The sequence below is a fragment of the Poecilia reticulata genome, linkage group LG9, assembly GCF_000633615.1.
Source record: "Poecilia reticulata strain Guanapo linkage group LG9, Guppy_female_1.0+MT, whole genome shotgun sequence".
Taxonomy (NCBI): Eukaryota; Metazoa; Chordata; class Actinopteri; order Cyprinodontiformes; family Poeciliidae; genus Poecilia; species Poecilia reticulata.
In genome coordinates this window covers 1569176-1582955 of record NC_024339.1, presented here as the reverse complement: position 1 = coordinate 1582955, position 13780 = coordinate 1569176, and the positions used below count along the sequence as shown (strand labels likewise).

General features: G+C 38.7%; 1 protein-coding gene across 2 annotated transcripts; it reads right to left on the bottom strand.

Moving 5' to 3' along the window:
• Positions 1 to 411: 411 nt before the first annotated feature.
• LOC103469562 (L-rhamnose-binding lectin CSL3-like) lies at positions 412 to 3441 on the bottom strand. 2 transcript variants are annotated; one of them, XM_017306643.1, is made up of 7 exons: positions 3355 to 3441; positions 3052 to 3105; positions 2013 to 2040; positions 1806 to 1874; positions 1586 to 1718; positions 1363 to 1466; positions 412 to 622 (listed from the first exon to the last, which is right to left on the bottom strand). In XM_017306643.1, exons 2-7 carry the CDS (start codon positions 3103 to 3105, stop codon positions 597 to 599), a joined length of 414 nt encoding a protein of 137 aa, XP_017162132.1. In that variant the 5' UTR covers positions 3355 to 3441; the 3' UTR covers positions 412 to 596. The 2 variants fall into 2 exon arrangements, with proteins under 2 accessions (XP_017162132.1, XP_008415535.1); XM_008417313.2 differs by having other exon boundaries at positions 1586 to 1715.
• Positions 3442 to 13780: the final 10339 nt, after the last annotated feature.

Sequence of the window (13780 nt, the reverse complement as noted above, 5' to 3'; positions counted from 1 at the left end):
TTTAGGATTTTTTTTAAAGTTTGGAGGTCAGATGAAGCAATTTTCCATTTTTGTAAATAAGCCCCACAAACCTCAGCCAACCATGACCATATTAAATATTAAGATCTGTGGCGTAAAAGTATATGCAAAGTTTGGCAAAAATAAAATTGCCAGTTTTTGTGTATGAACAATAAAACATAATAACGGTGTCACTTCTGGTTGGCGGCCATCTTGAACTCATCCAGATGACAGCRGACAGCGTTCTCACAGACATTCAACCAACTTCATCCACCAGTTCCTTYCTGTTCAGACTGGAAGCAGTTTTTAAACTCCCTTCATAGTTTGGAAGGAGTTTGTCAAAGTTTCTGTCCCCATCAGGCTGTTTGTAGCGAACAAAGGCAAACTGAGCAAAATGTAAATGCAAGTCAGGTTTATTGAGGAAAAGTTGAAATAAAGGCCAAAAAGGATGAAGATTGGAGAAGAAAAACAAATAAAATGCTAAGAAAACTGATGGACACTGAGGAGAGATGAAGCTGCACGTCAGTGCATCACAACGTCTGTAGATGTTACTGATTGTGATGCATTTCATCCTCAGCACAGCAGATCTGATGGTSGCTTCAGGGTCCATTATGTGGAAGTGGATCTGGAAAATATTGACAATATAATTTCAGCAGAATGCATTCAGATATCAGAAAATAAAATATCACTAGTTCTAAACCTGCAACAAGGCCTCTGAAGAGTCAGGGCTGGGTTTCTCACTTTGGTGCAAAAATTAAATGTATTGTTTCTAAATAAAGGCAGAAAGACCCAGGATAGGATTCAAACCCAGGACCTTGTTGCTGCAAGCATTAGTGCTACTGACTGTGTTACTGAGCTGGACTGGAACATTGAAGCTGATGAGGGAAAAGTTTAACCAGGCTACAGTTTGGCCAAAACCTGATCCACAGGATCGCCATAGCAACCAAACTCCAAGAGTTGAACATTTATTCTGTGATGCTAACTTTTTTTATTTAAAAAGAAAAAAAAAGACAAAATTAGAGGAATCAAAAAACAATAATAAACAAATTAATTAATAAAATAAATACATATAAAAGACTAAATATGAATGAAAATGAAAAATAAAAAATGGAACCTTGCAAATATGTATAAATTTAGAATCTGTAAAAAAACAAAAACATATTTCAGTTAATTAATTTGCCAATTGAATATCTGGGWTTGTTAATCAGGTTAAAAACATGGTAAATAAAGCTGTTACTGATGGTGTTTTCTTAAGATAATGGAAGGAAATTTAAATCACCTGAAAAAGAAAATGTGACATCATTGCTTTTCAATTTTGTTCTTGAATTTTAGAAATATTTTAGGGTAGTTAGACCACAAACTCACATTGGCAAACATATTTCACTTCCAGGTACTTATAGGTCCCAACACAGGGATCTCCGAACAAAGAGCTACTGGCCAAGACRAAGCACATCGATTCCCTTTCGCATCTGTGGATTCAGATCAAAGTCAGTTTCCTAGAAATCGTGATTTGGWGTTTCTTGGATTTATTATCCAAGACTGAAGGAAAGCTTCAGTCTTTCCTTTGAGAAAGACTGAAGCTCTGTACCTCTGAAACACTAAATCTGCATTCGTAGCACAATCAGTATTCTTAGTCTGGTCGTCAGGTATCCCATCGGAGCACGTCGTCTGGTCGCTGCGTCCATATGTAGCACTGATCACAGATATAGGCCAACGTCCTGCTGGTAGAGGGAAGAGGAAATGTTGGAAACCTGAATGTATTCATGGTGTAATGCTCCAGAACCGACCAGTAAAACCAGTGACCTTACCACACAATATCTGAACCGCTGATTCCTCACATGCCACAATGGATTCGTTCTGATTGATCCATTCAAGAGCTGTCATACGAGAGATTCAGATCAGATTCATATCCATCAAGACACTTAAAAGTTCAACCATTCCTGATCTATAACAACATTTGTTTTATAATTTTATATCCAATAAGCTTGTCTTCATACTACAACCTGCAACATTACCGTTTGATCTTTGGAAACCACGTTCTGCCTGTTAARAAAAAACAAAAACAAACAAACAAAAAAACAAAATTAATCACAAATGGAAACAACAGAGGATTTTTACTTCAAGCTTCTTGGAGCTGTAAGCATCAAATTAAAATCTGGTTAATAACGGAATGACAAGAAAACTATAATTCACACTACTTAGTTCCACTTTTCTGATTGCTCCATAAATTTTGCTGCACTTCTTCTCCTGCATACTTTGTGCTATTTTCACCATTCAACTTTTATACTATTCARCTTGCTCTCCTAATGCTGGCTATATCTCTTGGTATTCATAACCTTCATACTTTTTATAATATTCAGCTTTTTATTCATTTTTCACACCATAGAGGAAACAGTGGATATTTTAGGTCCTGCCTATTAATGGCAATCAATCATCCAGTTTCAAGGCTGTCATGGAGGCCACAAGGCAGCGGCCATTTTGAAGTTGGGCAGTTGAACTTCAAACAGCTTTTGTGCTGTTTGACACCTGGGGACAATTTGAGCTTTTGACATCGCTTTCTTCGTGCTGCATGCAGCATATTTTCTGTAGTCATTGTGCTAAACGATGCCTCCAAACAAACGCTGATATCTTAGGAACCATAAAAGGTTTGGATTTCATTCACCCATCGTTTTTATCAGAAGGAACAGCGGAACGTTTTTGTACTTTTCACATTTTAGGTTTAACATGTTTTTTTGTTTTTTCTTTACATTGCATGGAATATATTAMTGTAACCCAGCAGGCTAGTGGTATCCTACATGCTATCTTTAGTATTTTAGCTAGTTTTAGCTTTTTAGATAATTTTGACTTTTGCACAGGTTTTTCACACTGCATGGACTATTTCTTACCTTTCTGCAAGTCTTCAGCAGTTGGCTTCAAAGGCTTTTGCCATTTTCACCCAAAGCATCCAGCATTCACACTTGCATTTTCATAGGAAATGCASACTTTCTAGTTGCTAAATGACGTTTTTARCAACAKATATTCAAACCACAAGTTGAAGAGGAGRTTTTCACTCACATTGATTTCAAGGACGAATCCACAAAGGAACAAAGTATAAAGGATGAATTTCATCTGTATGAAAATAGGAAACATTCAGTTACTCTGAGATATGACTGCATATCTCAGTTTTCAGAAAAACTCAGTTTTTCTGAAATATTTTCAACAATCTGCTGAAGTAAAATTGCCACATTTTAATAAATATGAACACTAAAAGCTTTTAGTAAGATCTAAACTTACTATTCCATTTTTTAAGTTTAAATCTTACTATATCAAAAAATGCAACTATAGGTTGACATTTTCCAGTTTTAAGTCAAATCTTACCTTGTGATTAAGAATCAAAGCGCCAGCAGCTGCAGGACTCACTGGAAGCAGTGTGCCTTCAACCAGGGAATGGAGGCTTTATAAACCTCCACTGATGATCTGACAGAGGAACAAAATGTCTTTACTCCTTCAACAATTCAGCCTGTGGAGTTTTTCTGACCAGAAGTTCAGGTTGGTGATGGGTGTGTCACACCTGAAGCCATTTCTCCTCATTCCTGGTGATAAATCACTGACCATCTCTTTATAGCCTCCAGCCCAGTTAGCAGGTCACACCAGACTGAAAATGTTGGGATGGAAAAACCCGGTTGGGTTTTAGATACTGGCTGCAGCAGCCAGGTKGGATTTTCTGTTAACTAAGATTCTTGGCCTTGATATGGATCGTGATTCTGTCAGCCGTCTGATTTTATACAGGAATCATAAACCATTAATGTCTTAATCAGCTCTATGAAATCCCAGTTAWTTTACTCTTGGATGAGTTCAATATTTGAAACCTTACTAATAATATCCAGAGGTGGGACCAAGTCACTGTTTTGCAAGTCTCAAGTCTTTGTCCTCAAGTTCGAGTYAAGTCTCAAGTCAAGAAAGGCAAAATTCGAGTCAAGTCCCAAGTCAGGAACTTTTAACTTCAAGTCACTTAGTCTTTTTTGTTCTTTTTTTATAATTTGCAATTATACGTAAAATGTAAATACTAGACCATTTGTTCTTTTGAAAATCTGTATTTATCTCAAATTATAGAACATGTGCAGCTGAACACAAAGTATAAAAATCATTTTTAAATTGGACCTCTTTATTGCGCAGTTCTATTAAACTGGACATTCAATGAAAAACACGAACCATCCTGTGATGGAACTGGTGGAGTCCCCACCCCCCCTCCTCTCCCAGGTCAGATACAGAACCTGCTTTCTGTTCCCGCTCACTATCCACCGGCTTCCTGAGCTAATAACACGGTAACAMAATATTTGTGGAGGCATTTGAAGTACTGGATTTATGGCAAATCATAGAGTACAAGTGAAGGCTAAGCGGTATCACCAACGTAGCCCGGAGTACACATGCTAACACGAAGTTAGCTAAAGTCAACTATCTTACAGCAAAAGAAAAGTGCCACCTTCCATCTTTGTGAAGCTTCAAATGCCGGACAAAGTTGGACGTCGTGGCATCTCCATCCGATATTCTCTTCTTGCATGTTTTGCAAGTTGCAGTTCGTTTTTTATTTGAAAGTTCATAATCTATGTAGCCAAAAGAAAGTCCAAGTCATGTGACTCGAGTCCCCTCTGCTAATGTCTCTGGAAACATATGAGCTAACGATTCCTTCTGAATTTGCTTTTTCTCAGTTTTGTCAGATTGTAGACACATTTCTGTGTCATACTAAGTTGACCTCAGTAAATACAAAATGCTGTTTTAAATAATGAATTAATTTAAATCCTATCTATACCTTTTGTTGAAATATAGCCTTATTTATCATACCCTGATGTAAATACATTTAGRAAGAGAGAAGAAATCAATGTCGATATTTCAGTCTGGAAATARTCACCAAGTTGTTTCTAAGGCCTTGGGATTCTGGAAAAGCACAGAGAGAACCGTTATCTGTAAATGTGATGTGGATGTTTCTGCACCAGAGTCTGTGSTGCTTTGTCTGGGACTGGAGGTTCATGTTTGATTATTTATGTTGAATGAGATCCCCATAATCATCAGCAGCATGCTATAAACTACRAAAGGATTAAGATTTAGGCATAAATATCTGGTGTGGATGGTGTGATATTAATGATAAGAGCTCCTTCACAAAGACWAAATGTTTAAAGCAAACGTTTTAGAAAAATAAAGCATCAGTTTTGTTTAGTATAAAATCCAACTCGTTTTTCCAAACTAACACCTTAAGCCTGACATTAACATTCTGACTTCTAGGAAACAGCATGAGGTTAAATAAGCTCTAAAAATCAGAAATGTGAAGAAGTAGCTTTGACCTCCTTCTGACCCTGACCCTTACTCATCCTGGTCACAACTAAAGTGGATGTGGCCGTTCTGCACATTATTTGAAGGATTCATTGGAGTTTTTCTTCCACTACTTGAGCTCCTCATTGAAGGAAAGGCTCTTGCAAGGCCATTTACACTTTCCTCCATCAACACAAGAAGCACAATTCTGAGTTATTTCCTTTAGCAAAACTAACAAGTGAGTCTTTTCTTGACTTTTCAGAAATAAGATTGAAATACCCAGATTAGATTGTCCTCTGGAGTTTTTCTTATCTTAACCATGCAACAGCCCAGGAGCGAACCATGGAGAGATGGGAGTTCCTGACAGACCGGCCTGTTTGCATGTGCGTGCGTGTGAGTGTGTGCGCGGGTGTGTGCGTGCGTGTGTGTGTGTGGGGGTGTGCGCGGGTGTTGTGCGTGCGTGCGTGTGTGTGTGTGTGCGTGGAAACCCAATAAATTCTCTCTCATAAATGTGTTTTGTTTCTGAAAAAACAACAGAGCGTCTATTTTTGGAGCGATGATCACGCAGTGTATCTTGCTGCCACACGTATTTACATATTATTTACATCAGCTGGATTTATCGCCATGGTTTTGTCGCCCCAAACATAAACCAAAGCAAACTTGGACAGAGTAATATATGGACTGGAACGCCCACGGTTATAAATTAGATTCTCGGCGCTGCGAGCGGGGCGGCCTAAAGCTGCGAGCAGCAGTGTAAGCATGAAGACATCATATCCCCTGAAAATGCAGCGTGAATGTTAGCAGACCCCGAAAAGCCATCTTGACACTAATCCATAGCGTATTGCATTCAGCGCCTCCCGTCAGCAGCRCTGTCCTCATTACCAGTCAACCAGACAGTTCTTTCCATCTTTGGCCTCTTTTCTTTGTGCTTCCAGCCATTTCACAGAGCTGGAAAAAAAATAATAATAAGTGGTCTTTTCAACTCTACTGATAAAACAACTTTAATTAAGATGTTTGTGTGCCGTTTCGATTAGGCAGATCCGGTTAATTAAAATCCAGGTTATATTGGACAGCTAATTAAATCTCATTTCTTCCGAGGCCGATAGATTTGATAACCAATAACGGCGTCAATATCCGTATTTGTTGTTTTATTCGTCATCGTTCTTTACTTTGCTGTAATGACATTTTGGCGCTTCAGGCGATAATCCAAAAACAAACAAGAGGTGAGACCTGAACAAACACACAGCACATGCTTTCAGACATTACATGTTCAGCAACCATCCGATGTTTCCTCCTGCAAAGACGATTTGTAGTTGGTAAAGGCACTCACAGTCGAGCAATTAATGATTGTCTCCATGAATAATGCAGGTATGCAATAACATACTGCATGAGCTGGAATCCAGAGCCAGACACATTTCATCCGGTGTAATAATGACACAACTCACAGAGCGAGAGGAGGTGATCTTATGATATATGAAGTGAGAAGTGTTTTATAATTCACCAGCAGGAAGCGTAGTGACCTCAAGTTTAGTGCTACATAAAATTCTCCATTCCCTCGATGCGTCTTTGAATCAGTGTCTGCAGGTTCTACTGAAATACTGAGCTTAAGCCCTCAAATTCTTGTTTTTTTATTTTGTTTTATAAGYTTCTTTCTGAGATTTTGTGAAGTTACAAAATAGACATGTAAACTTTCTATTATGAAAAAAAATATATATTGTTTTGCATGTAAACCTCTCCCCTAAGCCTAATCTTCTTTTGGCATCTATGAAAAGAACGTAACTTAGCAACAGTAAATACCAAAAACCCTGCGGTTTATCTACAGAGAGTTTCCATGCTCTCTCCARGCATGGTGAGTTCTCCCTGTGGACTCCATGACTGGTGGAGTAACTGGTTTCTCTAACGTTAACCCTGGGTATGAGTGATGGACTGGTGGATCACTCTGCTCACTAAGTGACTGCTGGAGACAGAAATGGCAAAATCTAGGTCCTTGAAAAATGGAAAAAAAGCTAGATAAGCCAGAGTAAAGCTCACTTTTGTCTGTGCACCTGTTGACAGGTTGGGGTTAATGCTAAGTAATGTATCATGTATTTTTCAGACACTCATTGCCATTTTATTCCAATCAAGTAACTATGTTAAATTCAGTTGTTATTAAAATGTTGCATATATCAAACATGACTTAAAAGATATCTGACTTTGCAATTTTGTCTCTGTCTCTTTAAGAAGCTTCTGCTCTTTCCAACCCTCCGCATCATCACCACAATGCTTCTCCTTTCAGCCGTTTGCAGCCGTTCATAGGAGCATTACACTGAGAAGTAGTTTATATAATGAGATAAGCAGACACACATTTCCACCAGGTGTTTGGCAATTGCTGCTGCCACTAGTCTGGAGGAGTTGAGTGAATGAGTTCTGTGTGCGGCTCYGTGGAGGAGCTGCTTGGGGAAAGCAGCGTTTGATTCCACTATTCGTTTTGCACAGCTGGATGGTTGGCACGGGAGATTAAATTATTCCTCAAATATAAATGAGAGAATCAAAAGCAACACTCCAGATATGTTTTTGATTTCATTGTGACATGATGTAAAGCTCAAAAAAGGTCAAACTTTCTTAATACTGCCTCTTTGAAACCAACTGATCAGGTTTGGGTTTGGGTTCAAACCTGATCAGCTACCCGGTCCTGAAACTTTTAGGGCAGTTTTCTCACTTCCTGGACATTCAAATGTCCTTTCTTCTCCATTATTTATTTTTATTTTTTTKTATTTGTGTGTTTGACATAATGAGAAAGCTTAAAATCCACGCGTTCTGAATCTGTAAACAAGGAAACTTGTTCCTGGTTTTGTCTTGCTCAGTCACATATTATGTTCTTCTGTCACCATTGCAATTTTAACTTTTGCGCAAGCAAAATCTGCTATAAACCAAAGTTTATTTAAACCGCAGAAACAGTTTTCATCTGTTTCTGATTCATGGTTGAAGATTTTCTCCTCGACTAAGTATCAGCCATATTGTGTCTTTCTTTGACTCAAAAGGAACCTGCAAAAAATATCTTTTTTTATCTAGTGCACTACATGATCACATATATTCCATGTAATATTTGTRGAATGGGATGTTTTGCTACCTTTTCTCACAATGACTGGACCAACTAAAAGGATGAGAAATTCTGACATATATTTTTACAAAYCTTCCACACACTTCTTATTGAATCATAAGAACCATCCCAAGTGTGATTTCTACTCTTACAGTGACAAACTTCATATTGTGAGGACACAGAGTTTTTACTGTGAGGAACTATGTTTCTCTGTCACTTATGCACCCATGGGCGCCAGATTATGTAAAAAAGGTGAGAGCAAAGCAGAAAAGAAATAGAACTACTTGCACTTGCAGACTGCTGAATAAAAAAATAAATAAAACGATTTTATATTTGACCAGAATGTCCTCCCCAGGTGTAAAAATCATCTATCACACAACTTGTGAAAAAGACAAGACTTTTAAGTGAACAGACTCTTCAGAGGTTTGGACAAAACTAATGAGTCTTGTTATTACTATTTCTGATTGATGATTTAATGAGTATATTTAAAAAGATAATCAGGTATTGTTACAAAATATTTACTGGAAAACTGTAAAAAATGAGTTAATKTGTTACTAGTAATAAAGTCAAGTTTATTCTTGTAAATATACGTTTATTCAGTTGTCAAGTTAAACAAAAGTGCATAAAATAAGTTTGACAAACAATTCGATTACGTAASAAATTATCAAATTTTGTTTTTTGGCTGAAGCTTCATTTTTTTTTCATTTCAGTGTAAATCTGTGCAAAGTTTTCTGCCGTGCAAAGTTTTAAATGAGAGACAGATSCATGAAAAATTCCTCTACTTGTTTCATCAAGATGAAACGGATTTCATTTTGTAAACCAGATGAATAAACCATCTCAGAGGTGAACGGAGGTGGAACTTAAATTGATCAAATATTTATGTGTATTTTGAAGTTATGAGCTCAYAAAGTATAACCATTTGTAGTCACAAAATAGAGGAGCAAAATCACGATATTTCTCCTCCAGCTTTTAAAATGAGGGAACATTTGCTCCATTGTTCCGGCGCCTATGTGCTTCTGCTCCCAGTGATTGGATGGAAGTTCTTCAAAGTTCCCACATATAGTGAAGATATTCTGCTTTGTGAACAAATGGATGGGAMATAATCTGATTATGAACCAAGCTGCTGTAAGAAGGAACAAAGATTGATTTTCAGAGGCGTATTCCAGCCAGTGCTCTAACTCTGGTCGTCATTTGTTTGCTCCTGTCTCCAACAGGAGATCTCCAAATAAAATCGTACCAAAACTATTGCAGCTGACATCTGATCCATAAGAGCAGAAGTAGAGCAGGTAGATATGTGATTCTGAAGTCCTGARGAGTAAAGTTTTACTAGGGGTCACAGATTGTTGTAGCAGAAAACTCCAAAAAGATTTCAGAAACTGATCTTTACATGTCCTGCAGATGTACAGCACAGGGCTTTGAGTCTGAGTGCTGCAGTCATTCACACGTTCACACACTGATGGTGGTGAGCTACACTGTAGCCACAGCTGCCCTGGGGCAGAGTGACAGACTGACTCCAGCTTTTAGAAACTTTTCCTGAAAACAGGTTCATTTTTTATTAACAATATGCCTCAAGTATTAATAACTGAGCCACTTTCTCAATAGTTTTCAATACGGTTGTACAACAATCCTCATTACACGATTAATCCCAATCACAAGGCAAGACTTGGACGCAACATTTGGTCAGATGTTACATTTTAYTCTCAAAGCTGCTGACACAAAAACAGAGGATGCCGTTCTGAAAACTGAGCAGAAGTTTTAGAAATAAATGTTGACGTTAGAGAGATCGTGTCTGCTCTGAACCAGAGCCTTTCGTAGGATTCTTCCTTAATGAACGACTTTTGTTCTTTGGCTTTAACTTAGCCGCCTCCAGTCACGACGAATATGCCCTTAAAATGTCACCAAGCCAGGAGAAAAGCATTTTCATTTAAAAAGTATGGATTTTCAGCTGACATTTAAATGGCATTAGCACCCAAGATGGGCTCAGAACAATTAGCAAAAGTAGGTTTAAGACAACTGTTGCAGTTTAAGGTGTTTATTTATTTATTCTTTAGACTTTTATAAAGACTAAGTTGAACAAAGTCACAGTTACATCCATCCAGCCATCCATAGGCTCCAGGGGTCACCAGGAGGTTGCTGCTCTTATGCAAATCAATGTTTGACTTTAATTTTTAGGACTTTTTACATCACATTGTGTCTCTTTTAATTAATATCACTCTACAGTAAACATTAGAAACTGTATTTCTTTGTAAGCTGGTGAACYCCTGCAGTCCTGTAAACATGTAACMAGCTGTATCTTCTAAAGTGGCTCAAAATAAAGAAATTAAGTGAAGCTTAGAAACATATTTTGCACATTAATGTCACTTTTCATCAGAGCTTCCGTGTGGCCAGTTTTGGTTTTTTACAGCCGTTTTCCCGATAGCTACTGTATATTTCTACCAATATTTTTGAGGAACCAAAAATATCCACCTGCTGCAACTGCATCTGATTTCTTCAGTAATAATACGTTCACAAAACAATCAAGTCGATCAAGTTTATTTTGACAGTACATTTCAGTTCAAAGTGCTTTACATCATGACATAAAAACATCATACAGTCACCGATTGTGAAACCAATAACAAACATTACATTTTATATTTATACACCAAATACAGTGTGCAACAACACTTTTCACAAGTGTCTTTGTAATATTAATGTGTGCACCATCACAGTGGCAAAATATTTGATCAGATGTTGTATTTCAAGTGTTGCATAAAATGCAAATTCTACATGCCAGTATGTATAATCTAATGGCCAAGACTGAAGTTCATAAAGAACGCTAAGATAACGAGCTCATTAGCTTAAATAAAATCGCGTTTTGAATTCTGCCTGCTAAAGTCGGCCAAGTTCTGTAAACGACATGCTTCTGAAGGAAGTGGGTGGAGTCTCTTGTGACAGCAGTAACACTCAAACATCTGAGCTGTTGTGATCTCTTCTCACCCGATGACTCAAACACGGAGCGCTGGCTCGTGCTGAAAAGAGCTGACACCAACAGAGACTAAACGGAGCCAGGAGTTTGTTAAGCCCGAGGCCGATCAATAAAAGCCGATTAGAGGTGTGAGCTGGATCAACTTCAGGTTCACAAGTTACATGCTGATGTGAAACATGTCTGCTAAAACAAAAAAAAAAGACATGGTTTATCATCGATAATATTTGATCTGCATAAAGCTGGAACATGCTCCCTGTCTCCCCGTCTGAGGTACTGACCAGCTTCAGTAAGTCCAGAGGATTCACTCATGCCGTAGCTGCTCTTTGTGTTCAGGGCCAAGAAGGTCCCCAGATGCCTCACAAAGGACAAAAAATAGAGCAAACTACTACGTACACATTACACAGGTCTGCATGATGGTGATAACATGAAGGGATGTGCATTCAATAAAATATAAAAAGCACACCATCAAGCTCGTTACCAAGAGCAACTCCTGTTGCATTCAACCGGCAGGATGAACTGCTTCATAAAACGGTAAGCAGAGATCAGAACTGCAGCAGCACACATCTGGAGGCAGCAGCTCCGGCCTCATCCAGCTCCGTTAGCCGACCTTTATTAACAGAGATAACTCATGGCAAACGAGGAGCACAGGGAAGCAAATGGACTCACCCAGAGGAACGCCCAGACCTGTTCTACTCAAACCCAAGATTCTGTAATTTAATATTTGCTGCTGTGACTGTTAATGGGACTAATGTATGCAAAACACACCAGAAAGTCATGATTTAACTGATGATTTTTGCAAGGAAAATAATTCTGCTTGATGACACGGAGAAGAAAACCCACCTCACATCCCATACATGTCCTACTTTCATGTTTCAGATTAAATTAATCAGATTAATATCAGACATAATTCTGATAAAAGCCAGTTTTCAAATGGATATTGCATTTATTAAGGGTGGAAATGCATTTCAAATCATCCTGTGGAGAAATTGCCCACCTTAAAAAAATCATAAATTAAGTACAAGTAGTCAAATTTTTTGGTTCCGTTTTTGCTCATGCTTGATTGACAGCATGAAGTCCCTCCTCCTGCCTCTGATAGGCTGTTTCTGTCCTGGAGTGGTGCATCTCTGCAGATGGCTGTAGGACCACAGGCAGGAGCTGGAGGAGATCGATCTTTTTCACAGTAAGTCTGTGACTGTTTTAACAAGCAAGTAAAAACCTGTACTTTTACATGCTGCAAATTTAAATGGGACGTATTATGGAAAACACAATTTGCACCTTTTTGTACTTTCGACTGCTTCTGAAAAACAGCCCAAGAGCTTAACCCTTTTCTTTTGCGTGCGAGGACTGAGGGAAACGTGBGAGGACTGAGGGAAACGTGTGAGGACTGAGGGAAACGTGTGAGGACTGAGGGAAACGTGTGAGGACTGAGGGAAACGTGTGAGGACTGAGGGAAACGTGTGAGGACTGAGGCAACTGATACAAGTGATACGGCTGTGGGGTCGGCTGGACCCCATGTGTAAACACAAGGGTTAAAGAAACCATCCAGCTGTGGTTTTTAGCAATAAGTTAACATCAACAATAAGTTAATGTCACCAATCAGGTGAGGAGCAGGAGGGGCTGCTCCTCACCTAGCAACCCCAGTGTAGTCCAGCCTGTTACCTGGCAAACCAAGTGGAGCTCCGCCATGTTTGGTCAGCTGGTTTTCCTCTACAGTAAAACACAAGTGTTAAGTTGTTGACTTGCCATCCAGAAACTTCTTTCTACACTCTTCTTGTATCAGTTGTATAATTGTGCATCCGTTAGCTGCCATTTTCACATGTGAGTGTAAATGTTGAGAAGGAGGGGCGTGGCCTGGCCAACAGCAGGTTATTTGGATTTAAAGTGASAAGAGGCCAAACATTCCATACATGTTGGGAATATTAGACAAAATATTAGACTAAAAACTCATTACCTGCAAATTATTCTGTGCAAAAAATGTACTATAAATGTTTTATATAGCATGATAGGTTTCCTTTATCAGCACTTTCTGAGTGATCAGCTGGTTAACAATAATTCTACAACATGTTTGCATGCAGTCTAACCTGAACACACAGCCGCAACGGAAATAGTTTGAGTTTAGCTGATGGCAGCTTCCATCAGTCAGGTTTAGGCCTGGGACAGGAGACGGCGGTTACAGATCAGATGGCCGTCCTGTGTCACCTCCAGACTGAGCCACTCAAGTTACTCCACAGTCCTCAGCGCTGACAAGACCACGATCTCTGGGGAACAACAATATTATTCCACGGCTGCGCCGAGCACAATTTATCTGACAGGTAGTCATGATGTGAATGTAGATCACTGCTGCAGCTCAAATGTATTCTTAAAGGATCACAATCTCTTGTGCAAATGAATGTGGTGCTTAAGAAATAGAGACGCTTGAAGAAGTCATGTTACCTCTCAAAGCTTTCCACTTT